Here is a 12,550-nt window from a genome sequence, read left to right as displayed (position 1 = left end):
ATGAGCAGAACATCATTTATTGAAGGCATAACTCTCAATTAAACAATACTGTCTGACATGTTAACGTATCGTGGTACAACAGTTTTTAAAGGTACATTCACATTATGTACATTACAGAGAAGAGGGACAATAAGGGAGGGAAAGGAATTCTTCTTAAAACAGGATTTTTTTAATTCCAAAATAAACTTTACTCATAATAAAAGACAAACTATATACAATTACAAAACAGTGCAAGCCTTTACATTCTTGTACAGATCATTCATTAGTGTTACCTTTTCATATAAAAAACAGCACCGATGCCACACGTGTGGCTCCCTGGGGCTACCCAGTCCCGTATTTACAAGATTTAGGGGCTTTCTCGCCTGTCCCTGCCCCTCCCTCTCCAGTGGCAGAAGATCCCTAAACTGTAGTCCTTCCCCACCGAGCCTTTGCGTTGGCTGCACCCAGCTTCAGTTCGTCCCTCAGCACGTACTCCTGCAGCCTGGAATGTGCCAGTCTGCAGCATTCCCCTACGGACATCTCGCTGTGCTGAGAGACCAACAAGTTTCGGGCCGACCAAAGGAGTTGATGACCTTCCAGCAGCAGTTGATGTCCGTCTCTGTGTGTGTCCCCGGGAACAACCCATAGATCAGAGAATCCTCTGTTACGCAGCTGCTGGGGATGAACCGTGACAAGGACCCTTGCATCTTTCGCCACACCCTCCTCACAAGCCCACAGCCCGCAAAGAGGTGGGTGACCATCTCGTCCCCAGCGCAGTCTTCCCGGGGGCAACGCGTGCTGGGAGTGAGGTTCCAACCATACAGGAAGGATCTGACTGGGAGGGCCCCTCTCACCGCCAGCCAAGTGAGGTCTTGGTGCTTGTTGGTGAGTCCTGGCGATGAGGCATTCTGCCAGATGATCTGGACAGTCTGCTCAGGGAACCACCCCACAGTATCCATCGAGTCCTTCTCCTGCTGTATCTGCAGGCTGTTCTGTGCTGATGGACTTGTGGTCGAAGGTGTTGGTCTGGAAGAACTTTTCCATGAAGGACAGGTAGTGCGTCAGCGTCCATGTCCATGCAACTATCCCTCATTGCTCCTGAATTAAGTGCCTTGCCATGCCATTTCAGAAGATGGTTAAGGGTCAACCACATTGTAGTGGTTCAGGGTAACACAAAAACCAGAGTGAGATGATGGATTTCCTTCCCTGAAAGACGTGAACTAAATATTTTTTTAAAGACAAAGAGCTCTATGGTCACTACTGTGGAGAGCATCTTTTTAATTCCAAATTTATTCAATACATCAATTTAAATTCTCCAGTTGCTTTAGTGGTTTTGAGTTCATGACTTCAGGTCAAGGACTTGGGATACCAATCCAGTAATTTAACCATTGTGTTTTTGTATCCCGTGAGAGGACTGACCAAGGAATACTGCGACTCTTGGAGAGATAATAGCTTGAGAAAGAGTAGACTGACCACAGGAGGACTGCACTAAACACAGGAGGATGGACTGACAGGCAGAGACTGACAGAGGATTGCCCAAACCAAGAGAGAGTGGGACTGGCCTAGGGAGAGTAAAACTGACCAGGCAAGAGATTCACTGACCAAGGGAAAGTCAGAGTGACTCAGGCAAGTAGGACAGGCTGAGGGAGGGCGAGACTGACTGAGAGTGGGACTGACTGACCAAGGACGGAGTGGCTCGAAGGAGAGAGCTGACCGAGGGATATGGGTGTCCATGGAGTGGAGCTGGAGCAAACAGGAGTGCAATGACTTATAGGAGAGTTGGGGGAGTCTGGAGAGATCCAGGGAATGCAATCAGAGGTGAGATGGCAAGATCGGAGCTGAAGAGAAGGACAGTGATCAGATCAGGGCAGGGAAGAGGGAGACATGAACCATAAAATGGTTGGAATTTGTTAAAACTTCATTCTATCAGGAGAGTGGCTATCATACATCTGGGAATACAGGAAATGAACAGAAAAGAACATCTCCTTCAGTATTAATAATATGTTTACGATTGATGGATCATTTCTAGTTGAATTTATCCAGTAAATAATTCAGCACTTCACATAGGACACTGTACTAATGGATAACCAGATTGTCTAATGCATAAAAATTGTATTATTTTTCCGTACTGGCACAGGTGTAGGCTTTGCCTTACCGAATACACTATAGAGAACATCCTTGACAGCACAACATACTTCTCCATGTAGTTGAAAAAATTATTGGTATCAGCTTATTTAATTTAAAGGACTTCTTGTGATGTAGAAGAGGCTAAATTGACCAACCTCAAGAATAGGCTTGAGGATCAGAATATGGGATTAATCCACGTGTCCCCTGTGTTACAGCCTGTAAATTCGTGCTGTTAGCAGTTTTAAATGTTGTGTGCATTCAGCTCTATTTATGCTGTTCATTGGCTACACGTTTAGTAATGGTGTGTGATGCTGTGAATAGTCAAAACTTCTTAAAGACAGGCAGCCTGCAGCTCCTGAAGTGGAGGATTGTGATTAACCATAGAACCATAGAACCATACAGCACAAAACAGGCCCTTCGGCCCACCGTGTCGTGCCGTCCATCAGACCACCCTCACACTACCTAACCCCTTCCTCCCGCATATCCCTCTATCTCACGTTCCTCCATATGCCTATCCAACAAGCTCTTGAACCTGTTCAATGTATCTGCCTCCACCACCACCCCAGGCAGTGCATTCCATGCACCAACCACTCTTTGGGTGAAAAACCTCCCTCTGACATCTCCCCTGAACCTCCCACCCATAACCTTAAAGCCATGACCTCTCGTCTTGAGCATTGGTGCCCTGGGAAGGAGGCGCTGACTGTCTACTCTATCTATTCCTCTCAATATTTTATATACCTCTATCATGTCTCCTCTCATCCTCCTCCTTTCCAGTGAATAAAGCCCTAGCACCTTAAGCCTCTCCTCATATTCAATACCCTCCAATCCAGGCAGCATCCTGGTAAATCTCCTCTGCACCCTCTCCAATGCCTCCACATCCTTCCTATAATGAGGCGACCAGAACTGAACACAGTACTCTAAATGTGGCCTAACTAGAGTTTTGTAAAGCTGCATCATAACCTCGCGGCTCTTAAACTCAATCCCACGATTTATGAAAGCCAACATCCCATTGGCCTTCTTAACTTTTGAAAAATCAGCAAAGTCTGTGAAATTTTCAATAAACGCACTGGAGATCTGACATAAGATGAAAAGAGACAGAAGGATGTCCCAGAGAGTCATCGGGTTATACAGCACAGAAACAGGCCCTTCAGCCCAGCTCCTCCATGCTGACCAAGTCCCGTTTGCCTGCATTAGGCCCATATTCCTCTCCTATCCCTGTACCTGAGTAAATGTCTTCTAATCATTGCAATTGTACCCGCCTCTACCACTCCCTCTGGCAGCTCGTTCCATATACCCACCAATCTCTGTGTGAAGAAGTTGCCCCTCAGGTCCTTAAGTCTCATATTCACATGGGGGAAACAGGTCCCATGTTTAGGAAGAGTGAGTTTAGGAAGAGTGGAGGAGATCCACCTGAGGAGTTTTGAGGGAAGGAACTGGACACAACTTTAAGAGGCAAATTTCAAACTAACTAAACTAGAAAAAGGAAATGGTGGCTGTGAATGGGGTGGGCATCAGTGCAGGGCAAGGGGTGCTCACAGGGCATCAGGGAGATCCGAGCTGGAATTAGTGCTGCTACTGGTGGAAATGTAACTTGGAGCTAGATGGCAGAAGGACTAAATTATAAATTTGGTGGCTGGGGCAGGGTGAGTCTGGAAAGGACAAACTAAGTGCAGAGTAACCTTGAAATGTGGGCAGTTTGGATGATGAATGGCCAACGTCATTTAATAGGAAGAAGTGCATGGTAAAGGATCAATGGAGTGGAGAGCAGTGGGTTGTCACAGTCAGTGATCATCTTCAAATGGCATATCCTATCAGCCACACCCTCGACCACTTGTTTCCCTACAGATCCATCAGTCACCAACAGCAGTCTCCATCAAGCAGTATTCAGCCATAAACATGTCATTACCTTCCCGCATGCACTTAGCACCGTTGCAAACCTGCCACCCACAGCTATCGGCTTACATATAATGGGGGCTGTTGCTCCTTACATTACAACAGTGACTACAGCTCAAAAGTGCATCATCAAGTTAAGAACAACATGAGCACAAAACTCCCAGTCTAGAAATTCTGATGTTCAAGATGAATGTATGAAAGGTCCGTTTCAGTAATGGCCACTGATGCAGCTTCAGTCGCTTCTGAGGCCCAAACTGCGACTTGAATTGGAGTTGCTTGTTGCAAATGGGACAAGCTTAGACGGGCAACTTGGTCGGCAGGGGCGAGTTGGGCCAAAGGGCCTGTTTCCATGCTGTATAACTCGATGACTCTGTTTCCACTGATAAAAATGCACTGCCTTCCGAAGCTGACATTGGACCGGGAATCCATGCCCAAAGGTAACCAGCTGAACTTGCAGAGAGACCTGAAACAACTTGGGAATGGTCATTATCTTGCTTCAGTGCAGAAAAACACATTTTCTATTGCATAGTGCTAAATAAGTTGTTATGTGATCACATTTCTGGGCCTCTTTCTTTCTACTACCAGTGGAGGCCACTTCTCTTTCTTACAGGAGAAGATGCCACATAAACCAGAGGCATTAACAAAGTGCTAAGGACAAATGCACCTCCCCTTTTAACGCCACCACACTGCAACATCTGATGGCAAAGTTACATCTTGCATTTACAGCAGAAACATTGTCCTTCAAAAATCTGGGTGTTAACATCGAAGCACAGAGAAGCTCAGGAACAGGCCCTCTGGCCCACAATGTCTGTGCCAACCATGATGCCAAATTAAATTAATCTCATCTGCCTGCACATGGCCTAGATCTCTCCCTTCCCTGCCTGTTCATGTGTCTGCCTAAATGCCTCTTAAACATTGCTATTGTATCTTCCCTGGCAGTACATTCTAGGCACCTACCACTCTCTGTGTAAAAAGCGCTTGCCTTGCACATCCCCCTTCATCACCTTAATCCTATGCCGATGCCTTCCAGTATTTGACATTTCCACCCTGGGAAAAAGATTCCATCTACCCTATCTATGCCTCTTATAATTTTATAAACTTAAATCAGGTCTCCCCTCAGCCTCCGAGGCTCCAGAGAGAAAAATCCAAGTTTGTCCAACCTCCAATCCAGGCAACATCCAGGTGAACCTCTTCTACACCATTTCCACATCCTTCCTGTAATGAGGCGAGCAGAACTGCACACACTACTCCAAATGTGGCCTCACCAAACGTGACTTGCCAACTCAACTGACCAATAAAGGCAAGTATGCCACATGCCTTCTTCGCCACCCTGTCTACTTGTGTTGCCATTTTCAGGGAGCTATGGACCTGCAGCCCAAGATCCCTCTGTGCATCAGAGGTTATACTGAGTGCTCTGCATTCATATCCCTCACTACTTCTGGCAGTGCCTTTCTGTTGCCTGTCATTTAGCAGCCTGGCCTGCTGCAGCCTGTGTCACAGGGTGCATTCTGAAACCAGGCCAGTCCTGCTAGAAGTCAAGCCCCCTACACTCAGGAAGAAAGGACTACAAGATGCTGAAAATCTGAAACCGAAAATGCTTGAAACCCACCACACATCAGGCAACAGTGTTGGAGGGTGTGCATTACAAATCTTAATCCTCTCCTTCTGACATCTGTGCTGACCATCTGCAATGGTTCCAGCAGATGCTGGTGCAGTCGCATTGTCTGCATTGGGAAATACTATTCTAAATGTTGCAACGTCAGAAATGCTGATATTAAAATGTGACCAGGGAGTAAGGTTTGTACACGGGGGTTATCAGTGTAATTAATGATTTTAACAATATAGCTCTTCACAGAAGTACACCACTCATCCCAAACAGAAGCAGAAAACACTGGAAAGCAGCCAGCAGGTTCGGCAGCTTCTGTGGACACAGAATATAAGAGTTGGGACATTATGTTGCAACTTTACAAAACTTCACACTTTGCACTGGGAGCACGGCGTGCAGGTCTGGTCACCACACTGCAGGAAGGGGGCGGCTGCACTGGAGAGGGTGCAGAGGTTCACCAAGATGTTGCCTGGACTGGAGGACTTTAGTCACGGGGAGAGACTGGACAGGCTGTGTTTGTTTTCCCTGGAGCAGAGGTCGAAGGGTGACCTGGTAGAAGTGTATAAGATTAGGAGAGCCATAGACAGGGCAGATAGACAAGAAGGGGAGGGCACAGGTTTAAGGTGAGAGGTAGGAGGGGTACATTTATTACACAGAGAGTGGTTGATACCTGGAACGCGCTACCAGAGGAGGTGATGGGGGCAGGTACAATCACAGAGACAATTAGACTGGCTCACAAACAGGCACAGAGGGATAGAGACCATAGGTGGGCAAATGGGGCTGGTGAAGTTGGGCAGAAACAGTGACACAGATGTGGTGGGCCAACAGGCCTGTTTCTGTGATGTCGACGCTTTGATGAAGAAATAAAGTCCTCTCGCCCGAACCATGAAGCCTGTGTCTCTCTCTGCAGCTGCTACCTGCCCTGCTGAGTATTTCCAGCACTTCCAACCCGATTTCAGATTATCAGCATCTGCAGTTTTTTGCTTCTCTAAGCCCATCCGTTCATACTTTAGTGTGTAGACATTTTAGGCTCAGCTGCAACATAGTTCTCACGGTAAGGGGCAGTAAGTGTCACAGAAAGGTAATCGCTCTTTGGTCTGCTCTTGCATTGACTGAAGGCAATGACATGTTGAACTGTTCCATGATCTCAGTGCGTTAGTTCAGATGCTAAATGTAGGTAAATGTACGCAGGGTAACGCAGAATTCATTTTGTTCTTGTCCAGAATACTCTTGTTCTCATCTTTCCTGTCCCCGCTCCCGCAGTATCCCTGCTCCCGCTGTGTCCCTGCTCCCACAGTATCCCTGCTCCCGCAGTATCCCTGCTCCCCCTGTGTCCCTGCTCCCACTATGTCCCTACTCCCGCAGTATCCCTGCTCCCCCTGTGTCCCTGCTCCCGCAGTATCCCTGCTCCCACAGTATCCCTGCTCCCGCTGTGTCCCTGCTCTCACAGTATCCCTGCTCCTGCTGTGTCCCTGCTCCCACGGTATCCCTGCTCCCACAGTATCCCTGCTCCCCCTGTGTCCCTGCTCCCCCTGTGTCCCTGCTCCCCCTGTGTCCCTGCTCCCACTGTGTCCCTGCTCCCACAGTATCCCTGCTCCCGCTGTGTCCCTGCTCACACAGCATCCCTGCTCCCACAGTATCCCTGCTGCCGCTGTGTCCCTGCTCACACAGTATCCCTGCTCCCACAGTATCCCTGCTCCCCGTGTCCCTGCTCCCACTGTGTCCCTGCTCCCACTGTCCCTGCTCCCACAGTGTCCCTGCTCCCGCTGTGTCCCTGCTCCCCCGTGTCCCTGCTCCCACTGTGTCCCTGCTCCCACAGTATCCCTGCTCCCGCTGTGTCCCTACTCCCACAATATCCCTGCTCCCACTGTGTCCCTGCTCCCACAGTATCCCTGCTCCCACAGTATCCCTGCTCCCCCTGTGTCCCTGCTCCCACTGTGTCCCTGCTCCCACAGTATCCCTGCTCCCGCTGTGTCCCTGCTCCCACAGTATCCCTGCTCCCACAGTATCCCTGCTCCCGCAGTATCCCTGCTCCCGCTGTGTCCCTGCTCCCACAGTATCCCTGCTCCCACTGTGTCCCTGCTCCCCCTGTGTCCCTGCTCCCACAGTATCCCTGCTCCCCGTGTCCCTGCTCCCACAGTATCCCTGCTCCCACAGTATCCCTGCTCCCCCTGTGTCCCTGCTCCCACAGTATCCCTGCTCCCACAGTATCCCTGCTCCCCCTGTGTCCCTGCTCCCACAGTATCCCTGCTCCCGCTGTGTCCCTGCTCCCACAGTATCCCTGCTCCCACAGTATCCCTGCTCCCGCTGTGTCCCTGCTCCCGCAGTATCCCTGCTCCCACAGTATCCCTGCTCCCGCAGTATCCCTGCTCCCCGTGTCCCTGCTCCCACAGTGTCCCTGCTCCCACAGTATCCCTGCTCCCGCTGTGTCCCTGCTCCCACAGTGTCCCTGCTCCCGCAGTATCCCTGCTCCCGCAGTATCCCTGCTCCCGCTGTGTCCCTGCTCCCACAGTATCCCTGCTCCCGCAGTATCCCTGCTCCCACTGTGTCCCTGCTCCCACTGTGTCCCTGCTCCCACAGTATCCCTGCTCCCGCTGTGTCCCTGCTCCCACTGTGTCCCTGCTCCCACAGTATCCCTGCTCCCGCTGTGTCCCTGCTCCCACAGTATCCCTGCTCCCACAGTATCCCTTCTCCCACAGTATCCCTGCTCCCGCTGTGTCCCTGCTCCCACAGTATCCCTGCTCCCACAATATCCCTGCTCCCACTGTGTCCCTGCTCCCACAGTATCCCTGCTCCCACAGTATCCCTGCTCCCCCTGTGTCCCTGCTCCCACTGTGTCCCTGCTCCCACAGTATCCCTGCTCCCGCTGTGTCCCTGCTCCCACAGTATCCCTGCTCCCACAGTATCCCTGCTCCCGCAGTATCCCTGCTCCCGCTGTGTCCCTGCTCCCACAGTATCCCTGCTCCCACTGTGTCCCTGCTCCCCCTGTGTCCCTGCTCCCACAGTATCCCTGCTCCCCCTGTGTCCCTGCTCCCACAGTATCCCTGCTCCCACAGTATCCCTGCTCCCCCTGTGTCCCTGCTCCCACAGTATCCCTGCTCCCACAGTATCCCTGCTCCCCCTGTGTCCCTGCTCCCACAGTATCCCTGCTCCTGCTGTGTCCCTGCTCCCACAGTATCCCTGCTCCCACAGTATCCCTGCTCCCGCTGTGTCCCTGCTCCCACAGAATCCCTGCTCCCGCTGTATCCCTGCTCCCACAGTATCCCTGCTCCCACAGTATCCCTGCTCCCACTGTGTCCCTGCTCCCACAGTATCCCTGCTCCCGCTGTGTCCCTGCTCCCAGTGTGTCCCTGCTCCCACAGTATCCCTGCTCCCACAGTATCCCTGCTCCCACTGTGTCCCTGCTCCCACAGTATCCCTGCTCCCACTGTCCCTGCTCCCACAGTATCCCTGCTCCCACAGTATCCCTGCTCCCACTGTGTCCCTGCTCCCACAGAATCCCTGCTCCCGCTGTATCCCTGCTCCCACAGTATCCCTGCTCCCACAGTATCCCTGCTCCCCCTGTGTCCCTGCTCCCACAGTATCCCTGCTCCCACAGTATCCCTGCTCCCGCTGTGTCCCTGCTCCCAGTGTGTCCCTGCTCCCACAGTATCCCTGCTCCCGCTCTGTCCCTGCTCCCGCTCTGTCCCTGCTCCCACAGTATCCCTGCTCCCACTGTCCCTGCTCCCACAGTATCCCTGCTCCCACAGTATCCCTGCTCCCCCGTGTCCCTGCTCCCACAGTATCCCTGCTCCCGCTGTATCCCTGCTCCCACAGTATCCCTGCTCCCACAGTATCCCTGCTCCCGCTGTGTCCCTGCTCCCACAGTATCCCTGCTCCCCGTGTCCCTGCTCCCACTTTATCCCTGCTTCCACTGTGTCCCTGCTCCCACAGTATCCCTGCTCCCGCTGTGTCCCTGCTCCCACAGTATCCCTGCTCCCACAGTATCCCTGCTCCCACTGTGTCCCTGCTCCCACAGTATCCCTGCTCCCACAGTATCCCTGCTCCCCCTGTGTCCCTGCTCCCACTGTGTCCCTGCTCCCACTGTGTCCCTGCTCCCACAGTATCCCTGCTCCCGCTGTGTCCCTGCTCCCACAGTATCCCTGCTCCCGCAGTATCCCTGCTCCCGCTGTGTCCCTGCTCCCACAGTATCCCTGCTCCCGCTGTGTCCCTGCTCCCACAGTATCCCTGCTCCCACAGTATCCCTGCTCCCACTGTGTCCCTGCTCCCACAGTATCCCTGCTCCCACAGTATCCCTGCTCCCCCTGTGTCCCTGCTCCCACTGTGTCCCTGCTCCCACAGTATCCCTGCTCCCGCTGTGTCCCTGCTCCCACAGTATCCCTGCTCCTGCAGTATCCCTGCTCCTGCAGTATCCCTGCTCCCGCTGTGTCCCTGCTCCCCCTGTGTCCCTGCTCCCACAGTATCCCTGCTCCCACAGTATCCCTGCTCCCGCTGTGTCCCTGCTCCCACAGTATCCCTGCTCCCCCTGTGTCCCTGCTCCCCCATTATCCCTGCTCCCACAGTATCCCTGCTCCCACTGTGTCCCTGCTCCCACAGTATCCCTGCTCCCCCTGTGTCCCTGCTCCCACAGTATCCCTGCTCCTGCTGTGTCCCTGCTCCCACAGTATCCCTGCTCCCACAGTATCCCTGCTCCCACTGTGTCCCTGCTCCCACAGTATCCCTGCTCCCGCTGTGTCCCTGCTCCCTCTGTGTCCCTGCTCCCACAGTATCCCTGCTCCCCCTGTGTCCCTGCTCCCACAGTATCCCTGCTCCCACTGTGTCCCTGCTCCCACAGTATCCCTGCTCCCACTGTGTCCCTGCTCCCTCTGTGTCCCTGCTCCCACAGTATCCCTGCTCCCCCTGTGTCCCTGCTCCCACAGTATCCCTACTCCTGTGTCCCTGCTCCCACAGTATCCCTGCTCCCACTGTGTCCCTGCTCTCGCTGTGTCCCTGCTCCCACAGTATCCCTGCTCCTGCAGTATCCCTGCTCCCAGTGTGTCCCTGCTCCCCCTGTGTCCCTGCTCCCACAGTATCCCTGCTCCCCCTGTGTCCCTGCTCCCACTGTGTGTCCCTGCGCCCACAGTATCCCTGATCCCACTGTGTGCCTACCTCAAGACTTCCCCTTGTACCCCCGGAATTCAAATTTGACCTCTATTGGTGAATTATATTAAGCATTTATCTGGCTGCATTTCCCCCACGATTGCTCAGAGGGCGTGCCCCTGCCTGCAGTCCCTCCTCCCCTCTGGCCACACCGCTGCTCTGACTCTTCCTCTCTCTCCTACCCCCACCTTTCCTCCATGATATCTCCTCTTGCTATCTTCCTCCCTCCTTCCCATTCGCTCTGTCTATACTTTCCCCTCCTCTTCTCTCTCCTCACTGCCAACTAATAACCTTCGACTCTCACTGAGAAGTGTAGAGCTGAGTTTGCACTAATTCTCAGTGTTTCTCCTCCATCAGGTCTATGGACTGCTGTCGGCCATGATGAGCAAGGCTTCCTTTGTCTTTGAGGAGTTGACGTGGAAACACACAGATCCTGCTGATAAATGTGTCTGATATTTGGTGAAGCTGTTACATTGCGCAGCAAGAGCTGGAACATAGAACTGACTTTGCTGAAAAGAAATATGTATATGTGTGAAAATTATATTAAAACTTTAACAAATTGACCTTTCTGTCTCCGCCACAAATGTTTTCCTCTGATCTGTTTCCCCGCACACTCAAGTATCTCATGCAAGTTATTGCACCTTGGGTATCAACATCTTTGGCCTTGTAAATTAGCTTGAAAATACTGACAGAAAATACACTCAATCAAATCCAACAGATAGAAATGACACTTTCATTTCATAATAGCACATCAAGGGATGATTCAAAGACCTGGGAGTGTGAGAAGATTTTGCATCATCTCCCAGTCCCTTTGTTCTTTGGAACAGCTTTTTGCTGAAAACACGCACCTGTTTAATCATACTGCAGAGCACACTCTCCCGTCCAATGCTGTCAGACGATCAGCACTGGGGCACGTTGGCAAGTGGACATCCCTGTGGCTGGTAATTCCAGACCCACCATACTGTAGAGGTAGTGATCCAATTGGGCCACTCAAGACTGTGTTCAGAGCAGCTCCAGGAGCCATGGGTTCATACTGGTAACAGATAACTTTACCAGATGAAACCCCTTTGGACCTGTTTCCCAGATGAAATGATAGCCTGATACCTAAATGATCCTATGTTGCGATTTCAAAGAGCAGGGTGGTTCATCCTGACTATTATCCATCAGCCACCTCACTAATTCATTGGTTATTCCATCATTGTGCACGTATGCAGATCAGGGCATGGACGCCTCTCAGTGACCTGGAGATTATTGTTTCTCTCCCTGGACATTCACAGGTAGTCCTGGGAGCGGGTAAATATGCATCACTGGTGTGCTTGTGAGAATCCTGCTGGAAGGCCCTCAGTCATGGACAATGACCACAAACATTGGTCAGGCCATGACCAGCCACAGCCCTGTGGGCAAGGAAGGAAAATCCAGCCCCAGATATGGGATCAAAAACTTGGGATCAAATCGTAGCACATCCATGGGATCAAAGATGAGTCATGGAGTCCTACGTACAGAAACAGGCCCTTCAGCCCACCATGTCCATGCTGACCATCAAGACCATCTATACTAAACCCATTTACCAACACTTCATCTATAGCCTTGTGTGTCTTGGCTATTCAACTGCTTATCCAGATACTTACTGAATGTTGTGAGAGCTTCTGCCTTGCGCTCCAGATTCCAACCACCCTCTGGGTGAAAAGTTCTTCCTCAGATTCCCACTCAACCTCTTCCCCCTCACCCTAAACCTACCCCTCTAGCACTGACTTTCACTCCAGTTTTAAGGGTTCTGAGGTGGATTATGAGGCCATTAAGGCAATC

General features: G+C 51.8%; 1 protein-coding gene across 1 annotated transcript in view; it reads left to right on the top strand.

Moving 5' to 3' along the window:
- mycbpap (mycbp associated protein) overlaps positions 1 to 11,270 on the top strand; it is a 110,135-nt gene extending 98,865 nt beyond the window's left edge. Inside the window, exon 19 of the mRNA XM_052033357.1 lies at positions 11,102 to 11,270. Within this exon, the coding sequence (XP_051889317.1) occupies positions 11,102 to 11,197 (96 nt within the window). The 3' untranslated portion in view covers positions 11,198 to 11,270. The remainder of the gene's footprint in view (positions 1 to 11,101) is intronic.
- Positions 11,271 to 12,550: the final 1,280 nt, after the last annotated feature.

Source organism: Pristis pectinata, chromosome 18, assembly GCF_009764475.1.
Source record: "Pristis pectinata isolate sPriPec2 chromosome 18, sPriPec2.1.pri, whole genome shotgun sequence".
Taxonomy (NCBI): domain Eukaryota; kingdom Metazoa; phylum Chordata; class Chondrichthyes; order Rhinopristiformes; family Pristidae; genus Pristis; species Pristis pectinata.
The sequence above is the reverse complement of the archived record's forward strand: the minus strand, read 5'-3'. Positions and strand labels throughout refer to the sequence as shown.